At 43.5% G+C, this 26,846-nt stretch overlaps 1 protein-coding gene across 1 annotated transcript in view; it reads right to left on the bottom strand.

Moving 5' to 3' along the window:
* Positions 1 to 22,016, bottom strand: part of Wdr59 (WD repeat domain 59) — a 79,621-nt gene extending 57,605 nt beyond the window's left edge. The window contains exons 1-2 of the mRNA XM_059263983.1: positions 21,780 to 22,016; positions 2,320 to 2,369 (exon numbers count right to left, since the gene is read on the bottom strand). Coding sequence (XP_059119966.1) covers positions 2,320 to 2,369; positions 21,780 to 21,833 — 104 coding nt within the window. The 5' untranslated portion in view covers positions 21,834 to 22,016. The remainder of the gene's footprint in view (positions 1 to 2,319; positions 2,370 to 21,779) is intronic.
* Between the last annotated feature and the right edge of the window lie 4,830 nt (positions 22,017 to 26,846).

The raw sequence follows: 26,846 nt of genomic DNA, 5'->3' as shown, positions 1-26,846 counted from the left end.
AGCGATGGTGGCACACGCCTTTAATCCCAGCATTTGGGAGGCAGAGGCAGGTAGATCTCTGTAAGTTCAAAGCCAGCCTGGTCTACAGAGTGAGTTCCAGGACAGTCAGGGCTACACAGAGAAACTCTGTCTCAGAAAATAATAATAATAATTAATTAATTAATTAATTTTAAAAAAGAACAAATACTGCAAAGAGTAAGCAGGCAATTAATGATGTCATACACCACAAACCACTGACCTGTACACTCTGAGTAAGTGAACTGTATGATGCGTCGATTATATCCTAAAAAGCTGTTTTGTAAGAATGCTTATTTTAATTATTCATCTATGTGTGTGTTGGGGTGCACATATATGAGATCAACATTGGCTATCTCCTTCAATTGTTCCCTTCCTTCTTGTGGGGGGGCCATCCCACCCCCACATTCCCCCAGAGTACTCTTAAGTAGAAGCAGCAGGAAATTTTAGATAGAAGGAAAGAGGGAGGAGAAACAGAAAATACAGGATAGCCTCAGGAGGGCCTGGATCCTAATCCATCGGGCCCTGACTGTCCCTGCCAAAGAGTTTTTAAGGGAATTCCAAGGGGTGGAGCAAAAGACCTCCTCACAGAACAGCCAAATGCAGGCCATCTCAGACATCTGGTACTCAGGCCCATGGTCCAATCATCCTCTTTATGCAGACCTGCTGGGTAAAGCCACTAGGAAACCTAAATGGGCTCCCACACCTTCTTTTTTAAGAACTTATTTTGTTTTTAATTGCATGTATATGTGTGTCTGTGAGGGAGATTTTCATGTGAGTGCAGGCGCCCAAAGAGGCTAAAAGAGGGCACCTAATCCCCTGAAGCTGGAGTTATAGGCAGGTGTGAGCTAGCTGATGTGGGTGTGTTGGGACCTGGCTTGAGTCTTCTGCAAGAGCAATATATATTCCTAAGTGCTGAGCTCCCTCTCCATAGCCCTTTTTTTTTTTTTTTTTTTTTTTTTTTTAAGATACGGTCTCTGGATGACCATGGGGCTTGTAGGCTCAGCTAGGCTGTCTGGACAGTGAAATTCAGGTATCCCTCTGTCTCCACTTCTCTAGAGCCAGGACTACAGGCATGTGCCATGCTCGACTTTTTCTGTGGGTCCCGGGGATCAAGTTCAAGTCCTCATACTCGCATGGCAAACGTTTTTACTGGCTAAGACAGCTCCCCTGGCCTAATTCTGGGTTGTCTTGTTTGGTTGGCTTTTGATTTTTTTTTTTTTTAAGTGATCAAGAAATTAGATCATGATAGAAATACATCATTTCCAGCCAGGCAGTGGTAGCACACATATATACAGAGACGCAGGTGGATCTCTGTGAGTTCAAGGCCAGCTTGGTCTACAAAGTGAATCCCAGGCCAGCCTGGGTTACACAGTGAGACCCTGTCTCAAAAAATAAGAAAATAACGATGAAATTACTGAAAATAAAGCTAACTTTGAGAGGGAAGGGCAGTGATTTTAAGTAACATGAAAGGGAAGGAGTCTCTGCCCATTAACTGTATTCCAGTTCGATGCTAGGGTTATTAGCAAAGGCCAGAATCTTATAATTTTTGAGTAAGAAAATCATGTAGGGGGTTGGGGATTTAGCTCAGTGGTAGAGTGCTTGCCTAGCAAGCACAAGGCCCTGGGTTCGGTCCTCAGCTCCGGGGGAAAAAAAAAATCATGTAGTTCAATTCCTTCTTGGTGGAAGTAAACTGCTTCTGGCGGCTGGTGAGATGGTGCAGTGGGTAAAAGCACTTGCCACATAAACCTGACAGCCTCAATTTGATTCCCAGCTCTTACGGTGGAAGAAAAGAATTGATTCCCCAAAGTTGTCTTCTCACCTCCACAAATGCACCATGGCACACATGCACCTGCACACATGTATGCACATGCACACACATATACACATACAAATAATAAATCATTTTTTAAATTCGTTCAGGAGAAAACCAAGGTCCAGTTAGGTAAACTGACTCAATGTCCAGCACTCACTGCATCATCAAACTAGAACCCAGGTCCCCTCAATCCTCCTAACCATCCCTTTGACCACACTAGACTGATTCCTTGAAGAGACTGTATGGTAACAAGAAAACTGCAAGCTCAAATTACAAATGACTAAAATGTGAGTTCACTGCTTACCTGTGAGAGTAAAAAAAAACAAACAAACACCTGCAAAGAATCCCTGCAAGTGCCCTTGTGGTCCTCAGGATGTGAAAACTAACCCCTTTCATTGTCCTCAAACATAAGGATATTTTCCAATTTCCCAGAAACTTATAACGTATCCCCAGAACTTGTGGGAGACAAACTCTGAAGGCTCACTTACCCAGAAAGCACTGCATGCTGCCCAAGACAGTCCACAGACATAGCAGTTGCCTGTGAGAAAAAACACAATTTCAGTTCTGCCAGCAAAATAGCCAGGGGAGAAGACTGACCTACCTTTGGCTCGTCTTCCTCTCAGGCAGGCAGTCCCCAGCTAACAACAATCAACTATCAGGTACTTGAGTTCTCTGCCATGGATGCTTTCCAGGGATTCTCAGCCTTCCTAATGCTGTGACCCTTTAAGACAGTTCCTCATGTTGTGGTGACCCCGCCATAACAATGTTTTAGTTTCTGCTCCACAACTGTAATTTTGCTGCTGTTATGAATCGTAATGTGAACGTTTTTGGAGATAAAGGTTCATCAAAGGAGTTGTGGCCCACAGGTTGAGAACCACTGCTTAAAGCCCTTTTCTTTCCCACCTAAATCTCACATTTACTTTGACAACATGACAGCTTCTATTTCACACACACACACACACACACACACACACACACACACACACCACACACACAGCAGGACTGTACACAGCCAAGGCAGTGCACTCTAAATTAAGAAGATGGACATTCTAGAGCCCTCATAGAATGTGACTAGCACCAGAGCAAGAAGCAGCTAGCTACTAAACAGAGTCTCTCCCAAGGAGAACCTAACCTAGGACACTGCCACCTATACACCCATAAAATACACTCATTCCTTTCCACAGCATGTGGAACCTGCTTGAAGCCATATGGCACATTATTCAAATACCATCCCTGCTGAATCCAAGGTTTTATTCTTAATATTTTAGCTATTTTTTATTATACAGGATTATATAAGGCCATTTCCATTCAAGTTCATAATGTACTTTGAGCATATTCCCACACATACCCCTGTACCTCACTCTCCTCCAAGGTAACATTCTTGTTACTAATATGTCCCATTCACATTCAGTCTGAAATTCCATCTCCCAGTTCCCATTGAGCACAATCATCATGATTCAGTACCTCATCCCCCAAAGACTGCAGCAGGTCTAGTGAGGGTGAGGCGCGTGGCCGACCGGAAACCTGGTCGTCACAGCCTTACACTGTCATCTGTGTGTGTCATCTATCTGGTCACTGAATACTCTAAGTTCTTTTCCAAGACAGCATGCTGGAAGAATTCACTTTGTGCATGCTGTCATAGTCATAAACTATAAATGGTAAACACCAATCCCTCCCTCTCCCTCTCCCTCGCTTTACTAATGGTTTTCTCACACTTATCTACCACTTAAAAACCATGTCATGTGGGCTGGAGAGATGGCTCAGAGGTTAAGAGCACTGACTGCTCTTCCAGAGGACCTGAGTTCAATTCCCAGCAACCACATGGTGGCTCACAACCATCTGTAATGAGATCTGGTGCCCTCTTCTGGCCTGCAGTCATACGTGTTGCATACATAATAAATAAATAAATCTTTAAAAAAAAAAAAAAAAAAAAAAACATGTCATGTGTCATACTGGAGACATGAAGCCAGAGTGCTCTCCCAGAGAATGGGAGGTGATTAAAAGGCATCCTTCGTATTGCGCTAGAGTCCTGAGCAGAGAGCCTGGCTATGAAGGCAAGCCGGATGCCACGCCATCTCTAGAACTCTGCTGTGTGATTTAGAGATTAATGCTACAAAGAGGACAAAATGGTTTCTCCAACAGGGCAGAGTCTTCCTAGAGGGCATTTGGTGGCAGAATCCTACCACAGCCCCAAGATTCTGGGCTCCTGATGCACACACCTTCACCCTGCTGTGCAAGGCTAATAAAACACTACTCCAGCTACAGCTGCCAATGGGCTACTGATCCAAGTAAGGGGCCAAATCAGCCGGCCTTAAGATAAAGAAATTTGAAGAACCCAAGTATTCACCAGGGGATAAATAGAAGATTAAGAAGATGTGGTCAGCAACACAATGGATTATTATCAGCCTTCAAAAGCATGGCATTTCCTATAGATGCTACAACACAAATGATTCTTAAAAGATTATACCAAGTGCCACGTGAAACACACCACACAGAGACCAGTAGAAGATAACTCCACTTAAGGCATGTATGGAGGTTTGAATGAAAAATGTCCCCATAGGCTCTGTACTTAAACACAACAATCCCCAGCTGTGGAGCTGTTTGGGAAGGTTATGGAACCTTTAGAAGGTGGAGCCTTGCTGGAGGAAGCCAGTCACTGGGGGCAGCCTTCTCCCTCCCTCTGCTTCCTGTGTGTGATGGAGATGTGATCTCTCAGCTTCCTGTTCTGGTCCTCATGCCTCCCCTGCTTTATGGATCTTCCTCTGGACCCATAAGCCAAAGTAAACCCTCTCTTCCTTAAGTTGCCTTTGGTCACAATATTTTATTACAGCAACAACCACCAAGAAAAGTAAGTAACACAGCAGGAAAGCTCTTAGAAACAGAACATAGAGGCCGGCAAGGTTGGGAAAATTATGTTTAATGAGTATAGACTTTCTATTTGGGATGATGAATAGTTAGGAAGGAGAGGCAACAATTGAGAGACCTAATCATATTGGCTATTTCAACTGGTCTGGAAGTTAGAAGGGAGGGGGATTCACTGTGCCACCTATGAAAGTGGAAAGGGTCACAGGGCAAGGACCTGATCTCTGGGGGCTGACAGTAACCCCTCAGTCACAAGCAGTAAGGACGCAGGAACTTCTGTCCTAGACCCCTAGAGACTGGATACTGAAACCACCTGAACGAGCTTGGAAGTGGATTCCTCTTAAGTGAAGGCTCCAGGTGAAAACACAGCTCAAAGATGCCTTGATTTCGGCGTGAGGCATTGGACAAAGAAACCAGCCATGCAGTGCCTAGACTTGTGACTCACAGAAATCTGAGCTAATAGATGGGCATTGTTTTAAGGTGCTAAATGTGTAGTGTACAGTATACAGTAATAGAATACTAATAAAGCATGATCTGGCAACAGTCCAAAAATACCATGCCTTTTGTCTCTGTTCTACCTCTAGTAGCTACCCCAAAATACAGCAAATGTTTTCTGAACAGAGTTGTTTACTTACAACTATAGCATACATCTAGACAATGGAATATTCTAGTACCATTTTAAATAACATGAAAATACATCAAAACTGCAAATATATCAACCACCATATTATGGTATCTTTTACACGTTTGTTTATTTATTTACTGGGGTGGAGGGTACACACAAGTATGCCATGGTGTGTGTGGAGGTCAGAGGGCAGCAACCTGCAGGAGTTAGTTCTCACCTTCTACCTCATGGGATCCAATGCTTGAACTCAGGTCATCAAGCTTGGTGGCAAGGGCCTTTATCCACTGAACCATCTTGCCAGCCCAGAAAGTTACTTTTTAAAAAGAACCATTAAAAAAAAAAAATGCTACCACCATGTGTAGGAACACACAGGAGGATTATGCTGGGTTGCCCCACGAGGAACTGGAGAAAGGGAAGTACTCTTAACAAGACATGAAGCAGCTGCCTGGAGAAAGGGGTGATCTGTAGGACAGGAGGCTGTGGTCCAAGGCCTCACTGCTGACAGGGCACCAGAGGCTCCGCATGTCAGAACAACGGGACGTGGGGTTTTTATCTGAACCGGAAGGGAGGAAAGGAACACTTGCAGTGACTCTGGTAGAACTTCCTGTCTGCCTTTAGGAAGGGGCTTGCTGCAGATTATGGATAGACCAGAGACATAACTGAGAGTGGTATTTCATATCTCCTATTAAAATTTATATTGAGGACCAGTAAGATGGCTCTGCAGGCAGACGTGCTTGCCATGGATGCCTGACAACCCACAGTGGAAGGAGAACCAACTCCACAAAGCTGTCCCCTGGCCTCCAAGTGTGCTGTGGCACCTGTGCACGACACACTTATACACACAGAGTAGTCAGTGAGACTTTTTAAAAGAAAGATATCTTTAAACAAGGCCAGAGGGGTGATTCAGTAAGTAAAAGCAAAAGCCCTTGCCATGCAGTCCTGACAGCCTTAGTTTGATACCTGGAACCCAGGAGAAAAGCCAAACACAGCAGCACACATCTGGAATTCCAGCATTCCTACAGTGGGGGCAAAAACAGAGGGCACCGCCTCAAAACAAGGTGGGAGAATCCACTTCTAAACAGTTCTCTGACCTGCGTGTGCGTGTGCGTGTGCGTGTGCGTGTGCGTGTGTGTGTGGTGTGTGTGTGTGTACGTACACACACAGCAAGCTGTGCATGGTGATGCGCACCTGTAATACTAACACTTAGCTGCAACAGGAGGACTACAGGTTCAAAGCCAGCATGGGCTAAATATAGTCAAAAACACAAAAACAAACAAACAAAGCCATCTAGAACTCCTTGCTTCCAGGATACAATTTTCCTGAGATTTCACTTAAGTTTGGACATGCCTTCCTAGTCTCTCCCGACTCAACTACTGGCTCCCATGCTCTGCACAGTCTCAGTCTGTCACTTCTTACCAGGAAGGTCAGGAGCCTCCCACCAGCTGTGCTCCCTGTAATCTCAAAGCTGCTGCTGAAGCTAAATCTGGTCTTGGCTTTGCAGAGTCAGCAGGGTTGAATGCATCCTTAGTGTAGCATTAAAGACCACCCTGGAGCTTCCTGTTCATTCCTATAACCCATCTCACAGCTCTGCCTTCCAAACCCTGGCCCAATATCCCAGCCATTATGAATTCTGTAAAATGAATTCCTTCTAGTGCTGAAAACTCAAGCCTGTCTCTTCCTCCCTTCCTCTCTCACCTCAGGACCTTTACACCAGTCTGCCTGGAAGACACTTTTGTCCACTCTTTGTGTGTGTGGGTAGGGGGAGGCGGGGAGGAGGGTAGTGTGGTAGGTGCAGTATACATGCATGCACCTGAGTATAGAAGCCAGAGGTCAACATGGAGTGTCTTCCTCAATTGCTTTCCACCTTATTTATTTATTTAGATACAGAGTTTCTCACTGAAACTTAGAACTCACCAATTTAGCTAGGCTGGCTAGCCAGCAACCTCCAAAGATCCTATCTCTACCTCCTCAGTACCTGGTTCCCAGGTACACCACCACACCCAGCTTTTTATGTGAGTAGCAGGGATCCAAACTCAGTTCTGCATGCTTGCATGGCAATTACAATTACAACTCTTTACCCTTTGGGATTCAGTATAAACTCTTCTGAGGTTTTGCTGGACCATCCCCTCACACACACTTAGTGTGAATTAGCTGCTTCAGTATTTCCACAGGACCTAGTGTGGGAGCCCGTTCTCGGGTTCCTCGTGGCTTTACCCAGCAGGTCCACATAGAGGATGATTAGACCACGGGCCTGAGTGCAGGTGTCTGAGATGGTCTGCACTTGCCTGTGCTGGGGGAGGAGGTCTTTTGCTCCACCCCTTGGTGTCTCTATAAAAACCCTGGGGCAGAGACAGTCGGGGCCCGTTGGAATAGGTTCCAGGCCCTCTCGAGGCTATCCTTTATTTTCTATCTGTTTATCTCCACGATATTCTTCGCAATAAATCCTTCTATCTAATATTTCCTGCTGCTCGCACTCAAGAAAACTCTGGGGAACTATGGGGGCGTTTGGGTAAACGCCCCACAGAATGGCGCCCGAACAGGGACTAAAGAAAAAAGAAAAAAGGGACTAAAGAAAAAAAAGGGGGGACTAAAAAAAAAGGGGGGACTAAAGACAAATGAACAGGGACTAAAGACAAATGAACAGGGACTAAAGACAAATGAACAGGGACTAAAGACAAAGTAATAGGGACTAAAGATAAAGGAAAATAATAGTTTTATTACAGAGTTTTTGGCGAAAGTGCTGAGTTCAGCCCTGCCAGTGGATGAGGCATGCCGGTGTTATGGAAAAATATATATTTTTTATATATATTGAGAGGCAGGGGTTTTATCCTCGAGAGTAAAGGAAAGCGGACTGGAAGGATGTCCGATGCTGCAGCGAAATTCTCTTCTGTCAAAATTTTCTATCTTCTATCCCTTTCTCAATTTCTATCTGTGAAAAATAAGTATAAGGCATAGGGTAGTAAAATAGTGTAGGAAAAACTTAGAAGTGTAAGATTGTGTAGGAAAAAAGTAAGGCAACTAGACAGAAAAACTCTTCAATTTTCTAACTTGGGGGCTCTGAATGCAAACTGGGGGAAAAAATCTTTCTTTGGGCTATTTGGGTAGTAAAAAAGCTCTTCTTCGAGCTTATGGGGAAGAATAGGTTTCCTATGGAAGCTTTTGACCTGGGGACAGCTGAAATGCAAAGTCCAAGCGGCAGGAGAAAGTAATTTCTCCTTGAGGCAAAAATGGGGGTGTAAGAAGTCAAAGTTTAAAGTTAGGAAGTTTTGGGAAAAGTTGGTCTTTCTCCTGGGAAAAAAAATCTTTCTCAAACTATAAAGCTTTTCTTGGAAAATTTGGGGGAAAAAAAAAATCTCTCTAAAAAGCCTTAATCTTAAACTTAAAAACTAAAGCCTTTAACTTTCTCTCAGAAGGGCAAAAATTAGAATCACCTGAAGATATTAGTATGGGGACCACCTGTGATTAGCTCAAAGGGAAAACAACAAACCTCTTAAGACAGCAAAACCTCTAAGTTCTCTTTCAAGCTTTAAAAATCCTCCCTGCAATGCAGGAGGCAGGGATAAGTTTCTAAAAACCTCTTCTAAGCTGTCTCTTCAAGCCAGTAAAAGACAGTGGGTCAGAGTACCCCGAGGGAAACACTTGGGAGAGTGTGGGTAAAGAGCTACAGAGAGCCCAAAAGGGCCAGAAACTTTACCTGAGAAAAGCAAAAAAGCCAAGCTTTTCAAGTTACAGCCGAGCTGAAGCATCAAGGGTTTTGTTTGAGTGAGCGTTTCAGAATGAAAAGGTGCTCCTAATCATCCTAATGCAAAGATCCCCTGAAGCAATGCAAACTATCAGCATTGTATCCTCACTTCTGACCAAAAACCCATAGGCGACTGGTCAGCGTCTCTGAGTTGGGGTGCATTTCGGGGATACTAGGGTTCCTGCAGTTGTAAACTTCCTGGAGCACAGAGCTGAGGCAGGAAGGTGCAGGACCTAGGGGAAGATTGCTAATGAACAACCAAAACTAAAGCCAGTGGGAACGGCACAGTTGTCCACTTTCCTACAAGTCCCGGGTTGATAGGTCCACAGCTGCAAAAAGAAATCTGAGAAAAGCTTTCCTATTAGAGTAAGGACCTTTCTGGGAAAACAGTAAAGCCGAACTGTGTCTGAAGCAGTTGTGCTGCTGAGTCAGAATGCTGTCTGGGGAAAGAGCCCAGGCAGGGCAAAACAGAACTATCCAGGAATAAAGCTTTCTTTTTTGTCAGAGAAAGCACCTCTTTGAGAAAAGCTTTGTTTCAACTGACTCCCGATGAGGTGAGGGAGTGTAGCCCTAAGGGGTGATAGCCTCTGGCATAAGCTCTGTCCTTAAGCACCCAGACAAGCAAATGCAACCCACTGGGGGACTGGGCCAGGTGAAGGCCTGATGAGGCAAAACACCTGTGCTAATGGGGGTTTAGAAATGGCAAAAACCTCCCTTGTTAGATTTTCAGTCTGTACGCAAACCACACAGACCCCGAAAACAGAAATGGACAAAGCCCCTACCTTCAGTAGCAGGGAAAGCCACCACTCTAGTGTCGAGGGGATAAACTGAGACCCAACTGGGAACTCTCTGGGAAAAAGACTCCGAAGAAACAGAAGGGACATATTCCTCCCCAGAAAATACATGACCTGTGAAAAGCTGCTAGAATTTGAGGCAGATTCCGGGGGAGAAAAAAGGCCCCTACCTCCAAAAGCAGCTAGGAGGGGAACAGAGCCGCAGACAGATACCTGAAGCTCTGCATCTGGGGAAGAAAGGAACGAGCAAAATGAGATAGATCAGTGGGAGAAAATCTCTCTGAAGGAGCTATGGAAAAGCTGTTGTATGTGATCTTGTTTTTCACTGACTGGCTAAAACACAAGCCCCGAGGAAAGTTGCTATCAGAAATTGCCCACCTCAATGCGTGCTAATGAGGCAGGTGCAGTTCTGATTTGGGGGCCAGTGTCAATTAAAGGAGAGACACCTGTTAAAGCCAGCTGAAGAGAGACCAGAAACCTCCCAATGTCCCATAATTGAAAATGTAAAATGCCTGTTCAAATCTCCCGTTGCAAAAGCAAAAAACTTTGTTCAAACCTCCCGGGCAAGAATTTGTAAGCAAGTCTGGTAAAAACTTAAAAGTTGACTCTCAGACCCGAAAAGAACTATGGGAAATGACTGATGGGAAAATATATAAGGGACTGATATGGGACTGATATTATTATGGACTGATATAAGGGAAATGCATTCTGGGAAAGGTAGTTTTTCTGCTAAAGATGGCGACATTGCCCTGAAACACTTTTGTCAGCTCGAAAATACGTTCATGGTAAACTTTAAAATACAGCTTTTAAAAGAATAAGGAGGAAAATCATCTAAGAGTTTTAAGTGTCAGTTCCAATGAAACATTGAAAGGATATGGAACTAGGCACTTCGTGGTTTGGGGGTTGGTAAAATGACTTATTTACCCTAATAGCTGTGCAAAGTTTTAACGGTAGTTGGATGACAGAAAGCTACCTATAAGATCAAACAAGCCACTTTAAAATCCTTAAAGCAAGAGAGAGCAGTTTATACACTGAACGTTGTCTTAGATATGAAGGAAACTTATGCTATCTACAAAAGAAAGCTGCCATGCTTTGTGGGCCATATTAGAGTTCACTCCAATCTTCCTGGTCCTTTAGCTGAGGGTAATGCGAAATGGAAAGATCCCTGCTCGGGATTGTGGAAGGGTCCCGATCCTGTGTTAATATGGGGTCGAGGACATGTTTGTGTTTTTTCACAAGAGGAGAATGAAGCTCGGTGATTACCGGAGCGTTTCGTAAGGAGCTTGGAACGAAGAAAGGTCAGCTCCAATGATGATCCTACAATGGAACCAGAATGAAAGTGGCTCAATTAGTGTTTCTGAGGTTTTGTCACTGGTTAATGCAAACAGTGAGGAAATAGAGTTCGGAGCTGTGCCGCTTTTGGCTTTACTAGCTCCTTTGGAAAAATACTTTATATCACCTAATAACTGTGCGATATTTGGCAAAGAGCTTACAGCAGCTAAATACGGTAATTTCACCGTCAGCGTGAAGGGAAGTTTTTCGGTAGAACAAACCAAGAGTACTGCTGTAATAGAAACGTTTGTCTGAATTGAAGCACTTAGGGGAACTATTATGAATTTGGGTGAAGGGACAGCCTCTAGTTAAACACCGTCTACCGCTGACAGTGCATCTCTGCTGGGTCCGGAACGGCTGAGAGAACTAGCAACTTTGGAGTGTGGCGTCATCCTGGGAAGGTTACAGTCCCCTAGCAACAACTATCACAATTCTATAACAACACTCACTAAATCCCAGTGCTTTATAACAAAGCTGACTATACACTCTAAACGTTAGCAATGATGTACGTACTTCCTGTCTAGTTGAGAGAATCTTTCTAATAGAGATAGTGATAATTAAGAGTAAGAAATAGAAAAAGATGAAAATAAGATATGTGAGTTTGTAGAAATTATTGTCTTGTTAGATCTGTGTTAAGAAATCTTTAGGTGTTTGCTAAGTTAAATATATGCTAATGGTAGACCTATATAAGTTTGTAAAATAGATCTATAGAGTTCCTATAAGAATATAAGCTTGCAAGAAGTATCTAATGTAGTCTTAAGACATGTAGTAATAAGCCTGTAAGAAGTAAAGATGCTAGTTGTAAATGTAAGTTTAAATAAGAAATAAGATAGAATGAACATAAGAAATAAATATATTTGCTAAAGTAGTTCTATGGTTTCCTTAAGGAGTATAAATAAGTAGATGTTAATACGTTATATGTGAGTTTGTAAAATGTAGATGTTGAATGTGAATGCTTTGCAAGGCAAAAGGTTATATGTGAGTTTGTAAAGTGTAAATGTTAAGTGTGAGTCTATTCTTAATGTATATGGTGAAAGAACCTGAGACACACAGAAGGTAGTGTCCTAGTAGACTGCAAAGCAGGCAGTCTGAATGGTTTCAAAAGCTCCAGAAGCCGCTAAGAAGCTAAGAATGGCGGACGCCAGAACCAGCACAAGGTATCCGCAGCTGAGATCCGTGGAAAATCGACGCAACACAGAAAAACCTGAGCTAACATCAAAAAACGGTGCAGTTTAGACTACTACTGTACCTAAAAAGGTCTCTGTCTGTGAGAACAAAAGTTGCAGAGACGCTTGTTTGAAGTAAAATTGTTAACGGCAAAAAGTTTTGGTTGAAAACCATCTCTTCATATTTGGAAGTGAAAGCCTGATACTAGAATTTATTTCTTGTTTGAACTTTTTGAACTTAAAATGAGATAAAACTACAAAGATTTTGGTTATGGATTTCTTCATATTTGCAAGGCTCGTACCAGAATTTATCATTTGAATTTTGGGACTTAAGAAATGAAATGAACAATAGAGATTTCATGCAATGGGACAATTTTGAGTTTATTCATAGTAATGACCTAGAACTGTTTGCTGGAATTGGGTTAAAAATGGAACTGTTTAAATGAAGAAATTTATTTCTACCTAGAATCAAGATGCAGTTTTGTGTATGCATATATGCTTTATTAACTGGTGATTCATGAATTGTTTTGTGGAACTGTTTATGTAAAATGGAATTACTTATGGAACTGGTTTGTGTTACAAACGGAACTGTTTAAACAGAAGTTTGGGTTTTCTAACTAGGCTTGAGATTTTGCTTAAATTATAAAGAAAAGGGGGAGAGTTAATATTCCTTAGTCTAATTTCAAAAGTTGTTTGAGTGGATTAATGTCATGTTTTTGTTAGTAAGAAATGCAAATGGGGTATATTAAGAGACTACTTTTAAAGTATAAAGAGTTTTATTAAGAAACTGCTTTTGGATGTTTTGCTAAGTTTTCAAAGTGTTAATGGTTAGATTGAGAAGACTGCTTTTCAATATGGGTTTGTAGGAATTGTATGAGTTTCTTCTAACTAGGTTTGAGGTTTTCTTTAAAAAATTATAAAGAAAAGGAGGAGCTATGAGATTGAATTATGATTGCAGAACCCTGTTGATATTAACGCACCCTGGTTTTGTGGAGTTAAGGAAATATTTAAGTTTGATGTGAATACATCGAAGTTTTTCCTATGTTTTGTTAACAAGAAAATTCAAATGATTGAGTTAAAGTTGTAAGACGGAGAAAATTGTTAACTATATATAGCACCATATATGCTAATTCAAATGGTTCTGTTAAGAGTTTGCTTTGAGTTGTAAGACAGAGAATTGTGGCTATGTATAGCAATATTTATGTTAACCTGTTAATGGTAATGATGAAGCTAAGGGATTCTTTAAGTTTGTAGTTGCCTTAAGAGTTTTTGGCTTAGAAAGGGCTTGAGGCAGCTAAGACTGCTGTAGTCAGTCACCTTGGACCTAATTCAAAAGAGAAATGCCATCTATATCATCCTCTACTCCCATACTGGGAGGTGTAACAGCTATGGAGATTGCTGTAAGCCATTATAGTTATTTTTTTATATATTAAGAAAGGGGGACCTGTGGGAGCCCGTTCTCGGGTTCCTCGTGGCTTTACCCAGCAGGTCCACATAGAGGATGATTAGACCACGGGCCTGAGTGCAGGTGTCTGAGATGGTCTGCACTTGCCTGTGCTGGGGGAGGAGGTCTTTTGCTCCACCCCTTGGTGTCTCTATAAAAACCCTGGGGCAGAGACAGTCGGGGCCCGTTGGAATAGGTTCCAGGCCCTCTCGAGGCTATCCTTTATTTTCTATCTGTTTATCTCCGCGATATTCTTCGCAATAAATCCTTCTATCTAATATTTCCTGCTGCTCGCACTCAAGAAAACTCTGGGGAACTGTGGGGGCGTTTGGGTAAACGCCCCACAACCTAGGGTTTCTCTTTTCCTAACACTTGAGATACTGTAATAGTATTTATATACTAGTACATTTCCTCCATTAGACTGCAATTTCCTTAAAGGTAAAGATCAATTTGTAAGCACAATGCCTAGCACATGGTATTAAATAATATATTAATTCAATGAGTATCTGGTGTTAAAGGCAATTTAAGTCTTTTTTGTTTTGTTTTTCAAGACAGGGTTTCTCTATGCAGCCCTGGCTGTCCTAGAACTCAGAGGTCCATCTACCTCTGCTTCCCGAGTGCTGGGATTAAAGGCATGCATCACTACGGCCTAGCCAATTTAAGTCTTAAACGCTTATGCTATAGAAAAACTAGTACATTAATGTTCATAGCAACATTACTCATTGTACCCCTGAAGTGGAAACAATTCAAATGTCCAACAATTGAAGAGTGGATGAATAAGATGTTATATAGACATACAATGGACTATACTTAACCATAAAAAGGAATGAAACTCTGACATACTACAAGCATGGATGAACATTGAAAAGTGTGAAAGAACTCAGTCACAGAGACTACATGTGATATGATTCCATTCACATGAAGACACATTCGTTTCTTCCTTAGGTCAGATTTCTAATGTACTAACAACACAGATTAAACACTTAGAATACGTTGGCCACTGCGCTAAGTGCGCTGCACAGATATCCTCACAGCTACTACTCTACAAATGAAGTGTCCGGGAAGAGGAAGGGCAGCAGGCCTGAGGCTAGCCTTAGGAAGGCTTCCCTGTAATCACAGCTCTTGGCTTCTGTCTGAAATCTGGATTTTGGGACTGTTCACACCAGCTGCTAAGAGTGACTTCCTGTGGCTACTCTTGAGCTCACTTTCTTCCTGAGGAGGGTCTGCACTCATGGTACATGTTGTAATCCCTAATCGACCAGGATCCAAACAATACTTCGGGCACTAACACTGGCAGAATTAATGTCCTGTGTGACTCCACACCAAAGGACCCCAGGGAGCCCGGGGCTCCTTTTATCCAATCTCTACCCCCTGTGACTTTGCTCTTTGATTTTATTTTGTAGACTTTCACTGTACTTTCTCATCATCCTGGGGGTGCTCCGGGCAGCACAAGTGCCTAGTGTTTGCCTCGCTTTATGGATGAAGAAACTGAAGCTTAGAAAGGTAGTATGCCAGGGGCTGGAGAGATGGCTCAGAGGTTAAGAGCACTGGCTGCTCTTCCAAAGGACCTGGGTTCAATTCCCAGAGGGCTCACAACCTCCTGCAACTCTCTTGGTCCAGGGAATTTGATACCCTCTTCTGGCCTCTGCGGGCATCCGCATGCATGTGTATACAAACAGGTGCGCCAGCATGCACACACCAATTTTTATTATTATTTTATTTCTGTGTATTTTTGCCTGTGCACCATGTGCGTGTCCAGTGGAAGAGGCCAGAAGTTGTTCAATCCTCTGGAAGTAGAGTTACAGACAGTTGTGAGCTATCATATGGGTGCTGGAAATCAAACCTGGGTCCCTGGGGCTTTTTTGTTTGTTTGTTTTGTTTTTGTTTTTAACAGCCAGGTATGGTAGCACATGCTTGTAATCCTAGTGATAATGAAGGAAGGACAGGTGGACTGTTCCTGAGGATCAAAACCCAAGGGCGACCTCTGGCCTCTACGTGCATGTGCACATACACACTTACAGATACACATACACATAAAAAAAAGTGTGTGTGTGTGTGTGTGTGTGTGTGTGTGTGTGTGTGTGTGTTCCCAGGTTCATCCCAAATCAATGCCTAATTTATATACAGGCTGAACCAATGAGACTCCACACAAAAGAGCTGGGGTAACCAGATGACACGACATTTTGAGATCCTTCCCTACTGGAGGAAGCTCTTACTCTACTTCTCAAGGAAACTTGGCTTCCTTGCCCTTCTGTTGTTCTCAATCATCATTCTGTGTGATTGTGAGACCACCGGATTTCCAAGATCCTCGAACCCTACGCGAAGCCCACCAGGAGCTGAGCAGCCCTTCGCTGAACTTAAAAAAGACACAACGGTGCTTGTGGGCAAACCTGAAGACTTGAGTTAGTGCCCCAGACTGCGCGTGCAAGAACAGACTGATGCCTAAAAGTTGTCATCTGAGGCAGGAGTGGTAGCGCACACCTTTGACTCCAGTGCTTGGGAGACAGAGGCAGGCAGGCCTCTGTGAGTTCAAAACCAGCCTGGTCTACAAAGCAAGGGGCTGTTACATGGAGAAATCCTGTCTCAAAAAGCCAAAGGGAAAAAAAAAAGTTGTCACCTGACCACACATGTGCTATGGCACGTGTGCACCTGCACTCACACAGACAGTTGTGAGCTGTCATATGGGTGCTGGAAATCAAACCTGGGTCCTCTGGTCCTTTTGTTATTTGTTCTTAATGGCCAGACATTGTAGCACATGCTTGTAATCCCAGTGCTAAGGAGGTAAAGACAGATGGATTACAAAGATAATAACAATAATAATTAATAAAGTAGAAACAAACTTTAAAAAAAACTAGGGCCTCAAGCATGCCAGGTAAGCACTCTCTCATTAGCTACATCCCCCTAGCCCTAAAGTAATTTTTAAATTTCTAAAAATTCCATTTACTTATTTGTGTGTGTTGGGGACAGCAAGTGCATAGCCACAGGGCCTACGTAGAAGTCAGGAGTCAGTTCTCTACTTCTACCATGTGAGCCCTGGGGACCAAATTCAGGTCATCACCTTGACGGCAAACTCTTTGGCCTGTGTCTTAGTTACTTTTCAATCACTGTGACAAAACACCATGACCCAGGTAATTTATAAGAGAAAGCATTTCATTTGGGGCTTATGACTTCAGAGGGCTAGAGTCCATGACCATCATGGCAGGGAGTGTGGCAACAGGCAAGCAGGCATGGTGCTGTAACAGTAGCTGAGAGCTCACGTCTTTGGGGGTGGAAGAGTAGGTTCAAGACAGGTTTTGTCTGTGCAGCCCTGGCTGTCCTGGATCTCGCTCTGTAGTCCAGGCTGGCCTCGAACTCACAGAGATCCGCCTGCCTCTGCCACCACAGTGCTGGGATTAAAGGCGTGCGCCACCACAGACTGGTGAAAGCTTACATCTTAAACCACAAGCAGGAGGCAGAGAAAGCTAACTGGAAATGACATGGGCTTTTGAAACCTCAAGGCTGGCCCGCAGTGACACACTTCCTCCAAGGCCACACCTCCTAATCCTTTCCAAACAGTTCCACCAACTGGGGACCAAACATTCAAACATATAAGTCTGGGAGTCATTCTCATTCAAACCACCACAGACTACTAAAATTATCTTTTAGAATATAAAATAAGAATATGGTACCAGGTGGTAGTAACAGTGGCACACACCTTTGATCCCAGCACTCGGGAGGCAGAGGCAGGCATATCTCTGTGAGTTTGAGGCCAGCCTGCTCTACAGAGGGAGCCCCAGGACAGCCAGGGTGGTTACACAGAGAAATTCTGCCTCAAAAAGAAAAAACGAGCAAACAAACAAAAAGAATGTGGAGCATTTTGAGAGGTTTACTATTCTGGCCATCTTTTTCGGTGAGGCAACATGAAGTATTGACTTTTTCTTTCTATGTAGTAGAAAATTAATAAAAATAGGTTTCTGCCTCTTGCCAATCAGCATCAGAAAAAAAAATAGGCAAATTCATACTATAGATACACCCTTCAACTAAATAGAAAAATCCGAAGGAAAAACAGAAACTCCCACAAGGCAGTTAAATTACCCAATCTCCTTTATTCTCCTGCCATGCCAACTGCTGCTTAGGCTTAATTATTTGCTCCTACTTCATAGCACTCCAACCTAGGTGTCAGCACCTTCTCTGCAGGTCTCTTCGGTTACATCTCTATAAAGAAACAGGAGTGAGACTTCCTGGGTTTCTGTGAGAATTCAAGATTTCTAGATTAGCATCTTCCAAATTAGCAGGCTTAGACACATGATACATGCTCAGTTCTGTCCTGATCCCCGGTGAAAGCAATTAACAAGAAGGGTAACGGCAATGCTTTTCCCTAAGACTCCGGCACCTCCCTCGGGAAAGCAGGCCTCACACTGACAATTCTGACAGCACCAAGGGTTTCAAGATCCCTCAGTCCAAAAAGCTGCTGGTCAAACTCGTCACGGCAACTACTTATCAGAGGGCACCATTATTATGGGCGGCTCCTTCACATATTAATCCTCACAGCAAAAGACAGGACGAGGTTTTAAGATGACTCACATCACTCACTTACTGTGATCTAGATTTCCCTCAGTGTAAACCAACTGTAGATCAACACTGTGCCTAGCACAATATGCACCCAGTAGGAGCTCAATAAATCCTTATATTTAAAAGGGGGTGGTGCTGGGGGAATGGCTAAGCAGTTAAAATACTTGCTTGCAATCATGAGGACCAAGGTTCAGATCCCCAGAAACCCACATAAACATGGGATGGGTACGGTAGCCTGCCTCTAATTCTAGCCTTGGAAGGCTAAGCTAGAGGACCCCCAGAGCAAGGGTAGCCATACTGGCAAGCTCTGGACTTCATTGAGAGACCCTGTCTCAATGAAAAATGTGGAAAAGTGCCGGGCGGTGGTGGCGCACGCCTTTAATCCCAGCACTCGGGAGGCAGAGCCAGGCGGATCTCTGTGAGTTCGAGGCCAGCCTGGGCTACCAAGTGAGTCCCAGGAAAGGCGCAAAGCTACACAGAGAAACCCTGTCTCGAAAAACAAAAAACAAAAAACAAAAACAAAAACAAAAAAAAAATATGGCGAAAAATGTGGAAAAGCAATCAGAACGATTCCTGACATCAACCTTGGGCCTCCACCTGCATGCGCACCTACACATGTGTATACACATGCAAAAACATGCGTACACACATACATGCACACCACCAACATAAAAATAGAAATCAATCAATCAATCAATCCTCATTAAATAAGCAAGTGAATAAGTATGAAACACAGGAAGTATTCAGGGCTAGAGAGATGGCTCAGCCTTAGGTTAGGATTACAACCAAAAATATAAGAGAGTATTCAATAACAGTTGTTGAATAAATAAAAAGAAAGTGCTAAGAAATGTCCTAGGTATCAGGAAAGGGAGATGTGGTATTTATTATGGACCTATGTGTGACACATTACAAGCTGTTAAGAGATGAAATAATACAATGGGCTCTGAGGTCAGAGACTGTCCAAATTCCAATGCTATCAGCCACGTACAGGAGGCCTTAGTCAAGTCTCTCACTATCAGCCAAACAGGGGTCAGTTTCACCTTTTGGTATAAAAGGATAATACCTAATTAGCCTGCATGGCTCTTTCGTTAAGTAGAAAAAGAATAGGTAGAGAAACTGCCTAACACAAAGCTTGGCATATGGAAGACTCAGTATAGAAAAATGATAAAGCTACAGGGATGTAGCTCAGTTAGTATTGTGCTTGCCTAGCATGCACAAAACCCCGAGTGCTGCATAAAACTACGTGTGGTAATACACACCAATGGTCTCAACATGCAGGAGGTACAGGCAGGAGGATCAGAAGTTCAAGGTCATTCTCAGCTACATATCAACCTCAAAGTCAGCCTGGGGTAGGTACATGAAACTCTGTCTTAAAAAAAAAGAGGTCAGGTATGGTAGTGCACACCTTTAATCCCAGGCCTTGGGAGACAGAGGCAGGAGGATCTCAGTGATTCTGAAGCCAGCCTGGTCTACATGAGTTCCAGGGCAACCGAGGTTACACATGAGACCTGTCTCAAAAAAAAAAAAAAATAGGGGGTGGGGGTGGGGTGGAGGTGGGGTAGGGATGGCTGGAGAGATGGCCCAGTGGTCAAAAGCACTGGTTCCTCCTCTTCCAGAGAACACAGGTTAGATACCCAGAACCCACATGGAAGCCCACGCTGTTTGCAACTCCATGCCCTCTGCTGGCCTCTGCAGTCACCAGATACCAAAATGGTGCACATACAAACATCCAGGCAAAACAACCATATACCTAACATTTTAAATGGGTGCCTTCAAGATAGCCCATAGGATAAAGATTCTGGCTAGACATGGCTGTTGACCTGAGCTGGATACTCAAATCCCACAGTAGAAGAGAATGACTCTCAAGGGTTGTCCTCTGATCTCTATGCACCCACACTCACGCACATCATACACTCACTATAATAATAAGATTTTTTTTATTTAAATAAAGAAAAGGAAAATGATTTAAAAAAAAACTATTCAGACAATGCAAACTTTTTTGTTGTTGTTTTGGTTTTTTTTTCAAGGCAGGGTTTCTCTGTGTAGTCCTGGCTGTCCTGGAACTCACTCTGTAGACCAGGCTGGCCTCGAACTCAGAGATCCTCCTGCCTCTGCCTCCCCAGTACTGAGATTAAAGGGGAGCAACATCACTGCCTGGCCTTTTGTTTAATTTTTAAATTAGTTTTTTTTTTTTCATTTATTTTGTGTGTATGTGAGTGTGAGCACACATGCCTCGCCATACGTGTAGAGGTCAATGAACAACTTTTGGGAGCTGGCTCTGTCCTTCCACCACGTGGGTACTGGGAATAGAATTCAGGTCTTCAGGCCTGTTGGCACAGCCACTACCTGAGACATTTCCAAGGCTCATGCTAACATTTTTTTTGTTTTGTTTTGTTTTTCGAGACAGGGTTTCTCTGTGTAGCTTTGTGCCTTTCCTGGAACTCACTTGGTAGCCCAGGCTGGCCTCGAACTCACAGAGATCCGCCTGGCTCTGCCTCCCGAGTGCTGGGATTAAAGGCGTGCGCCGCCGCCGCCGCCACCACCACCCGGCTTGCTAACATTTTTTTTAAAGATATACTTTTTATTATGTTTATTTATTTACTATGTATGGGTGTGCCACAGCATGTATATGGAAGGAAGAGGACAACTTCCGGGAGCTGGTTCTCGCTTTCTGATACATGGGTCCTGGGGACTGAACTCAGATTGGCAGGCTTGGAAGTGCCTTTACCAGCTGAGTCACCTTGCCGGCCCCCAATGTTAACAACTTTTGAGGCCTGCCACATGTCCATTACTGTGCCACACATCTTAAAACATGCAGCCTCATAAAATTCTCACGCCAGTCCTGTAAGTATAATGACCTCCCTTCTACAGGTAAGAAAACTGATGGTAAAGAGTGATGTCAGGGATGGGCTACACAGGTGTCCAATCTAAGCAATACATGTATATTGTCAATGACAGAGTATTTTCCACATTAGCAACTACTTAGGTCGGGGGCTAAAACAGAGGCTCTGCAAAGCAGTATTTCACAAATTCACCCCAAAAATGTTACAGGGTGAGGTTGGTCCAACTACCTGGGGCTCAGAGAAGTTCTGCAACTTTCCCTAAGTAACCAAGTGCAGCCGACCGCCTCAGGGAGTGGACACCTCCCAGTTCACTACCTTAAACAAGGGAAGAATCCCTTCAACACTTACTGCCTCGGTGTCCCAAGACCCATAAGCCCGTGTGGAACCCTAAAACCCCGTACACGCCTGTCGCAGCTGTCCTGAGCAGGTATCAAAGCTCCTCTGGGCTCTCTGACTCAGAGAGCTCCAGGTCAGTACCATGTCCATCTCCCCACTCTGGGCAAGGGGATGGATAAAACGGCGTAAGGTGGGGGGAAGGGAAAGATACTGAAGGCGCATGCCCAGGCAGCTCCATTCACGCACAGCTCACCTGAGAGTCCCGAAATTCCACCACCACGTTCTCGCTACTCCAGCGCGCTGCCATCTCCTTATTCCGACCGTGGGGGTGCCTGTCGGCGACCCCCAACTCCAAACCCTGATACTTCCCGGGCTAGTAAGCGCAACAACGTTTTAGCAATAAATCCAACCACGCCCATTTCCCCCGCCTTCCTCTGGACCGCACCTCATTGGCTAACCCAATGATAAACCCCGCCCCTTATGCTTTCTTCCCCCAACGGCGAACCTCGCCTGCCCCCCCCCAACAGGAACGCCCCCTTCATTCCGTCATCAGTAGGAGTCACCCGGGCCCCGCGCGGCCGCTGACACGCCCCTTTACCGTGAGCTCTGCCGGGAATTGTAGTCCAGGGTCCGCACAGCGTCGGTGACCCGGGAAGAGCCAGAGGTTAGAGGGCAAATGCCAGTTGTACTGTCTTCTTTCTGGTTGGTTGATGTTCCTGTATTCTCCTACACACACCCTATAAACAAAACCGACATCGGTACCTAAAGAAAACACCTCTTCTGATGCCTGTCATCAAGGATATGAAAAATCTAAGCGCACATTTTATTGTTTCGTGCAGTACCACCGGTCCTCTTAAGTGTTCAGGGGCTCCTGAGGGTCTCCGCGACACATTGGGGGTGGGGAGGCAAGTCCCCAAAGGTAAAACAATCTCATAATCCTATTAACAGGTTACTTTCACTTTCTCTCACCAGTGTGCCATGGAGTGTTCCCTATTGTGCAGCACATAACCAATAGAGGGAATGTACCCAGATTTAAGCCGAATGTTAAACGACTTGCCACTGTTCGATAACATCTTTTAAGTTTTGGAAAGTGTAGTTGTTGGGTTTTTGTTTGTTTGTTTTGTTTTGTTTTTCTTCACTTAATATGTGTAATTAAGCCGGGCGGTGTTGGTGCATGCCTTTAGTCCCAGCACTCAGAAAGCAGAGGCAGGCAGAACTTCGAGTTTGAGGCTAGCCTGGTCTACAGAGCAGAGTGCCGGGACAGCCAGTGTTACACAGAGAAAAGGTGTGTAATTAACATTAATGAGAGCTGATATTTAACCGTTATTTTTTTATTCATGACTTTAATTTTTTTTTTTTTTTTTGGTTTTTTGAGACAGGGTTTCTCTGTGTAGCTTTGCGCCTTTCCTGGAACTCGCTTTGTAGACCAGGCTGGCCTCAAACTCACAGAGATCCGCCTGCCTCTGCCTCCCGAGTGCTGGGATTAAGGCGTGTGCCACCACCGCCTGGCCATGATTTAATTTCTAATAGTTACTATCAATACAGTAATTCACACAAACGGTGGTTTTTGAAATCTTAGATAATTTTTGAGGGTGAAATAAAAAATAATCAAGAAGTTTAGCATAATAGATAACAGTTGACTTCTCTTCAATCCCACCTTTCAAAATCCTAGGTTAACTGGCTTAGCATCACTTTCTCTGCAGAAGTGAAAATGGCTTGTCTTATTTAGTTGTTGTAAGAATCCGGGCGGTGGTGGCGCACACCTTTAATCCCAGCACTCGGGAGGCAGAGCCAGGCGGATCTCCGTGAGTTCGAGGCCAGCCTGGTCTACAGAGTGAGATCCAAAAAAGGCGCAAAGCTACACAGAGAAACCCTGTCTCGAAAAACCAAAAAAAAAAAAAAAAAAAAGAATCCAAGCACAGAACCTGACATGTTGTAAAGGCTCAAGTATAAACTATTATTCTCACTATTAGCAGGATTTTTTTTATTTTTGTGTGCATTGGTGTTTTGCCAGCATGTATGTCTGGGTGAGGGTGTCAGATCTTGGGGTTACAGACAGTTGCAAGATGTTTCAGTGCTCTTAACCACTGAGCCATCTCTCCAGCTCCTATTACCAGTATTTCTATGTGCAAGTCATTGCATGAATGGAGAGAAGGTGTGAGCTCCTTTCCCTCTGGAATACTGGTTGTTAAAGAGGAGACAAACTTGTCTGTAGGTTAGGATGACTATCATTTCACTGTTGTCTGCCTGGAACAGTTCAGGTTTTAGCACTCTATCCAACAAAAACTCTTAACATCCCAGAAAATCCTTCAGTACCAGAAACCTGGAACAGTTGGTCCCTACACAATAGAATGAATTGCATATTATAATAGACTTGCAAGCAATGTGTCAGGATGGAATAACCTAAATTAAGGACCTGAAATAACACCTTGAAGGTGACATTTGAGTGTTTCAGTATATTAAGAGTTTGATAGGGTACACTATCAAAAAGGAAAAATACTTCATTAAGAGTGTGAACAAAGTGCCTGGTGGTGGTGGTGGTGGCGGCGGCGGCGGCGGCGGCGGCGGCGGCGGTATACAGAGGTATACAGCCAGAGGTATACAGAGAAACCCTGTCTCAAAAAACAAAACATAAATAAGTAAGTAAGTAAATAAATAAATAAATAAATAAAAGAGTGTGAACAAAGACCTTGAAGTGTGAAGAGTGAGTTGTGTTCCAAAGATATAAGGCTGTTCTCCAATTTAACTCTCTTGTGGCACTATACTTCTTTATTGCAAAGTACACATTGCTTTTTAATTCAATAATTATTTATTTAATATTTATTCAGAGCTTCAGAACAGGACCCTGGTCCATTTTGTTGGGTCCTGCTTGTTACCACATGTACACGCTGCTCCGTGAATATTTGCCCTGAATGAATGCAAGCAGCAGATGGTCATGATCCCAGACAGCTTTGTAGGTTGGAAGGACCTTCTGTGCAATCAAAAGTAACTTCAAAACTGCTCAAGCCTTTCATGTGTGACTTTTAAAAGATTTATTTTATTTATTTTGTGTGTGTGTGTGTGTGTGTGTGTGTGTGTGTGTGTGTGTGGTGTAGGAAGGAGGGTATGTGTGTGGTGGGGGAGAGGTAATATACAGATGAGTGCAGTTGCCTAAGAAGGCCAGAAGAGAACATCAGATACCCTGGAGCTGGAGTTACAGGTACTTGGTGATCCTCTTGATATGAGTCCTGGGAATGGAACTCAGGTCCTCTACAAGAGCAGTATACAGATGAGCTTCTCTCTATCCCTGTGGAATTCTGTACATCTAGGAGAAAACATAGGATTTTCAGTAATTTTCCTGAATGCTTTCTTTCCCATCCACCCATCAGGTTTCTCTCACACACTAAAGCTCTTTAAAAGAACAAAAACAAAAAACAACTAGAGGCCTAGAGAGTGTAGGTGAAAGTTTCTGTCCTGCAAGCCACTCCCAAGTAACCACACAGAGGCTTAATATTAATTATAAATGCTTGGCCAATAGCTCAGGCTTGTTACTAGCTAACTCTTACATTTAATTAACCCATATTTCTTATCTATGCTTTGCCATGTGGCTTAGTACATTTTCTCAGTACAGCATGCCCATCTTGCTTCTCTCTGCATCTGCTGGCAACTCTCCTGATTCTGCCTTTCTTCTTCTCATCATTCTCAGTTTGGCTATCCCATCTAACTTTATCCTGTTCAGCTATTGGCCAGTCAGTTTCTTTATTAAATCAATCACAGCAACATATATTCACACAGTGTAAAGGACTATTCCACAAGAAAAAAAGATGGCCCAGTGATTAAGAACACTTGCTTTGAAATCATGAGGAGCAGAATTTGGATCTCAGGACTATGTAATAAATCTAGGCTCCAGTGTGCACCTATAACACCAGATCCTAGTTGGGTGGAGACAGAACAGGAGGATCACTGGAGTTTGCTGGCATCCATCCTAGCTGAGAAAACATGAGCCCTAGGTTCAGAGAGAGACCCTGCCTCAAAACAATAGGTGGAGGAAACGTGGTGCCTTCTTTTGGTCTCCCCAAGTACAGAAGCAACTACATGAGTGAGTACAAACACATATACCAAGATACTCATACCAGGAAACACATACATATATTAAAGAAAAACTTCTAGAGTGAATTGTAAGGTCAAGTTCAAGTCAATCCCAGAACTCAGGGTACACTATCAAAACAGGATCATTAGGGGTCTGGAGAGATGGGTCATGAGTTAAAGCACTTGCTGCTCTTCCAGGGGTCTGGAGTTTATTTCCCAACACCAGAGTGGGCTGCTCACAATAGCATGTAACTTCAGCCCTAAGGGATCTGATGCCTTCTTCTGGCTTTAGTGAGTACCTGCATACATGTGGCATACACACACATACACATAAAAAAAAATAAAAAATCTTTTTAAAAAATTCAGGCCAGGTGGCACATGTCTTTAATCCCAGCATTCAGGAGGCAGAGGCAGGTGGATCTCTGTGAATTTGAGGCCAGCCTGGTCTACAGAGTGAGTTCCAGGACAGCTAGGGCTACACAGCAAAACTCTGTCTCAAAAATAAATAAATAAATAAATAAATAAATAAATAAATAAATAAATAAATAGTAATGATCACTTAGATCAGAAATTAGACCAGCCTCTGCATCATAGCAAGACCTGCCCCCAAACAGGAGACTATTCTACTCTCTGCTCCCACCCTCCTCCAATTACCTTTGTTCTGTCGCCCAGAGCCCTCCCATACCTAACTCTCTGTCACAAATGACCAAGACTGATCTGAAGACAAAGACCAGTTTAGCCTCAAAATAGTGATCCTCCTTCCTCAGTCTCCTAACAACTGGGATTACAGGCATGTTGCACTACACCCTGGGAAAATAACATTTTCTATGTCTGTTCATGAAAGCACATCAGAATCAGTGAATATGTTAATTTACCTAACATGATGCATTCTTACTTGCCTGTGAGCTGGAAATAGTAAATATTGTATAACTGCTAACTGAATGATTACCAGCCAGGTATGACTGGTACTTAAGAGAGCATGACAGGTTGTAGGGGAAATTACAGCCAGGAAAGATAAAGAACTAATTAGGAAGGACCCTGTTTTACTTGTTTAAATTTTGTTTGTGGGGTGAATAAAGATAAAGATATTACAAAGCTCTGTCTGTCCACACGTAGCTTGGCAATGTGCTGGATCACCTTGTCACCCACTCTCAGCTCTTTTACTCACATTTGTCCAGGTCTCCCAATCTTTTATTTTTAAAAGACAGGTTTCCATGTTGCCCAGGCTGGCCTGGAACTCACTGTAGCGCAA

The sequence above is a fragment of the Peromyscus eremicus genome, chromosome 5 (assembly GCF_949786415.1).
Source record: "Peromyscus eremicus chromosome 5, PerEre_H2_v1, whole genome shotgun sequence".
NCBI classification, from domain to species: Eukaryota; Metazoa; Chordata; class Mammalia; order Rodentia; family Cricetidae; genus Peromyscus; species Peromyscus eremicus.
This window is presented reverse-complemented; position numbering and strand designations above follow the sequence as displayed.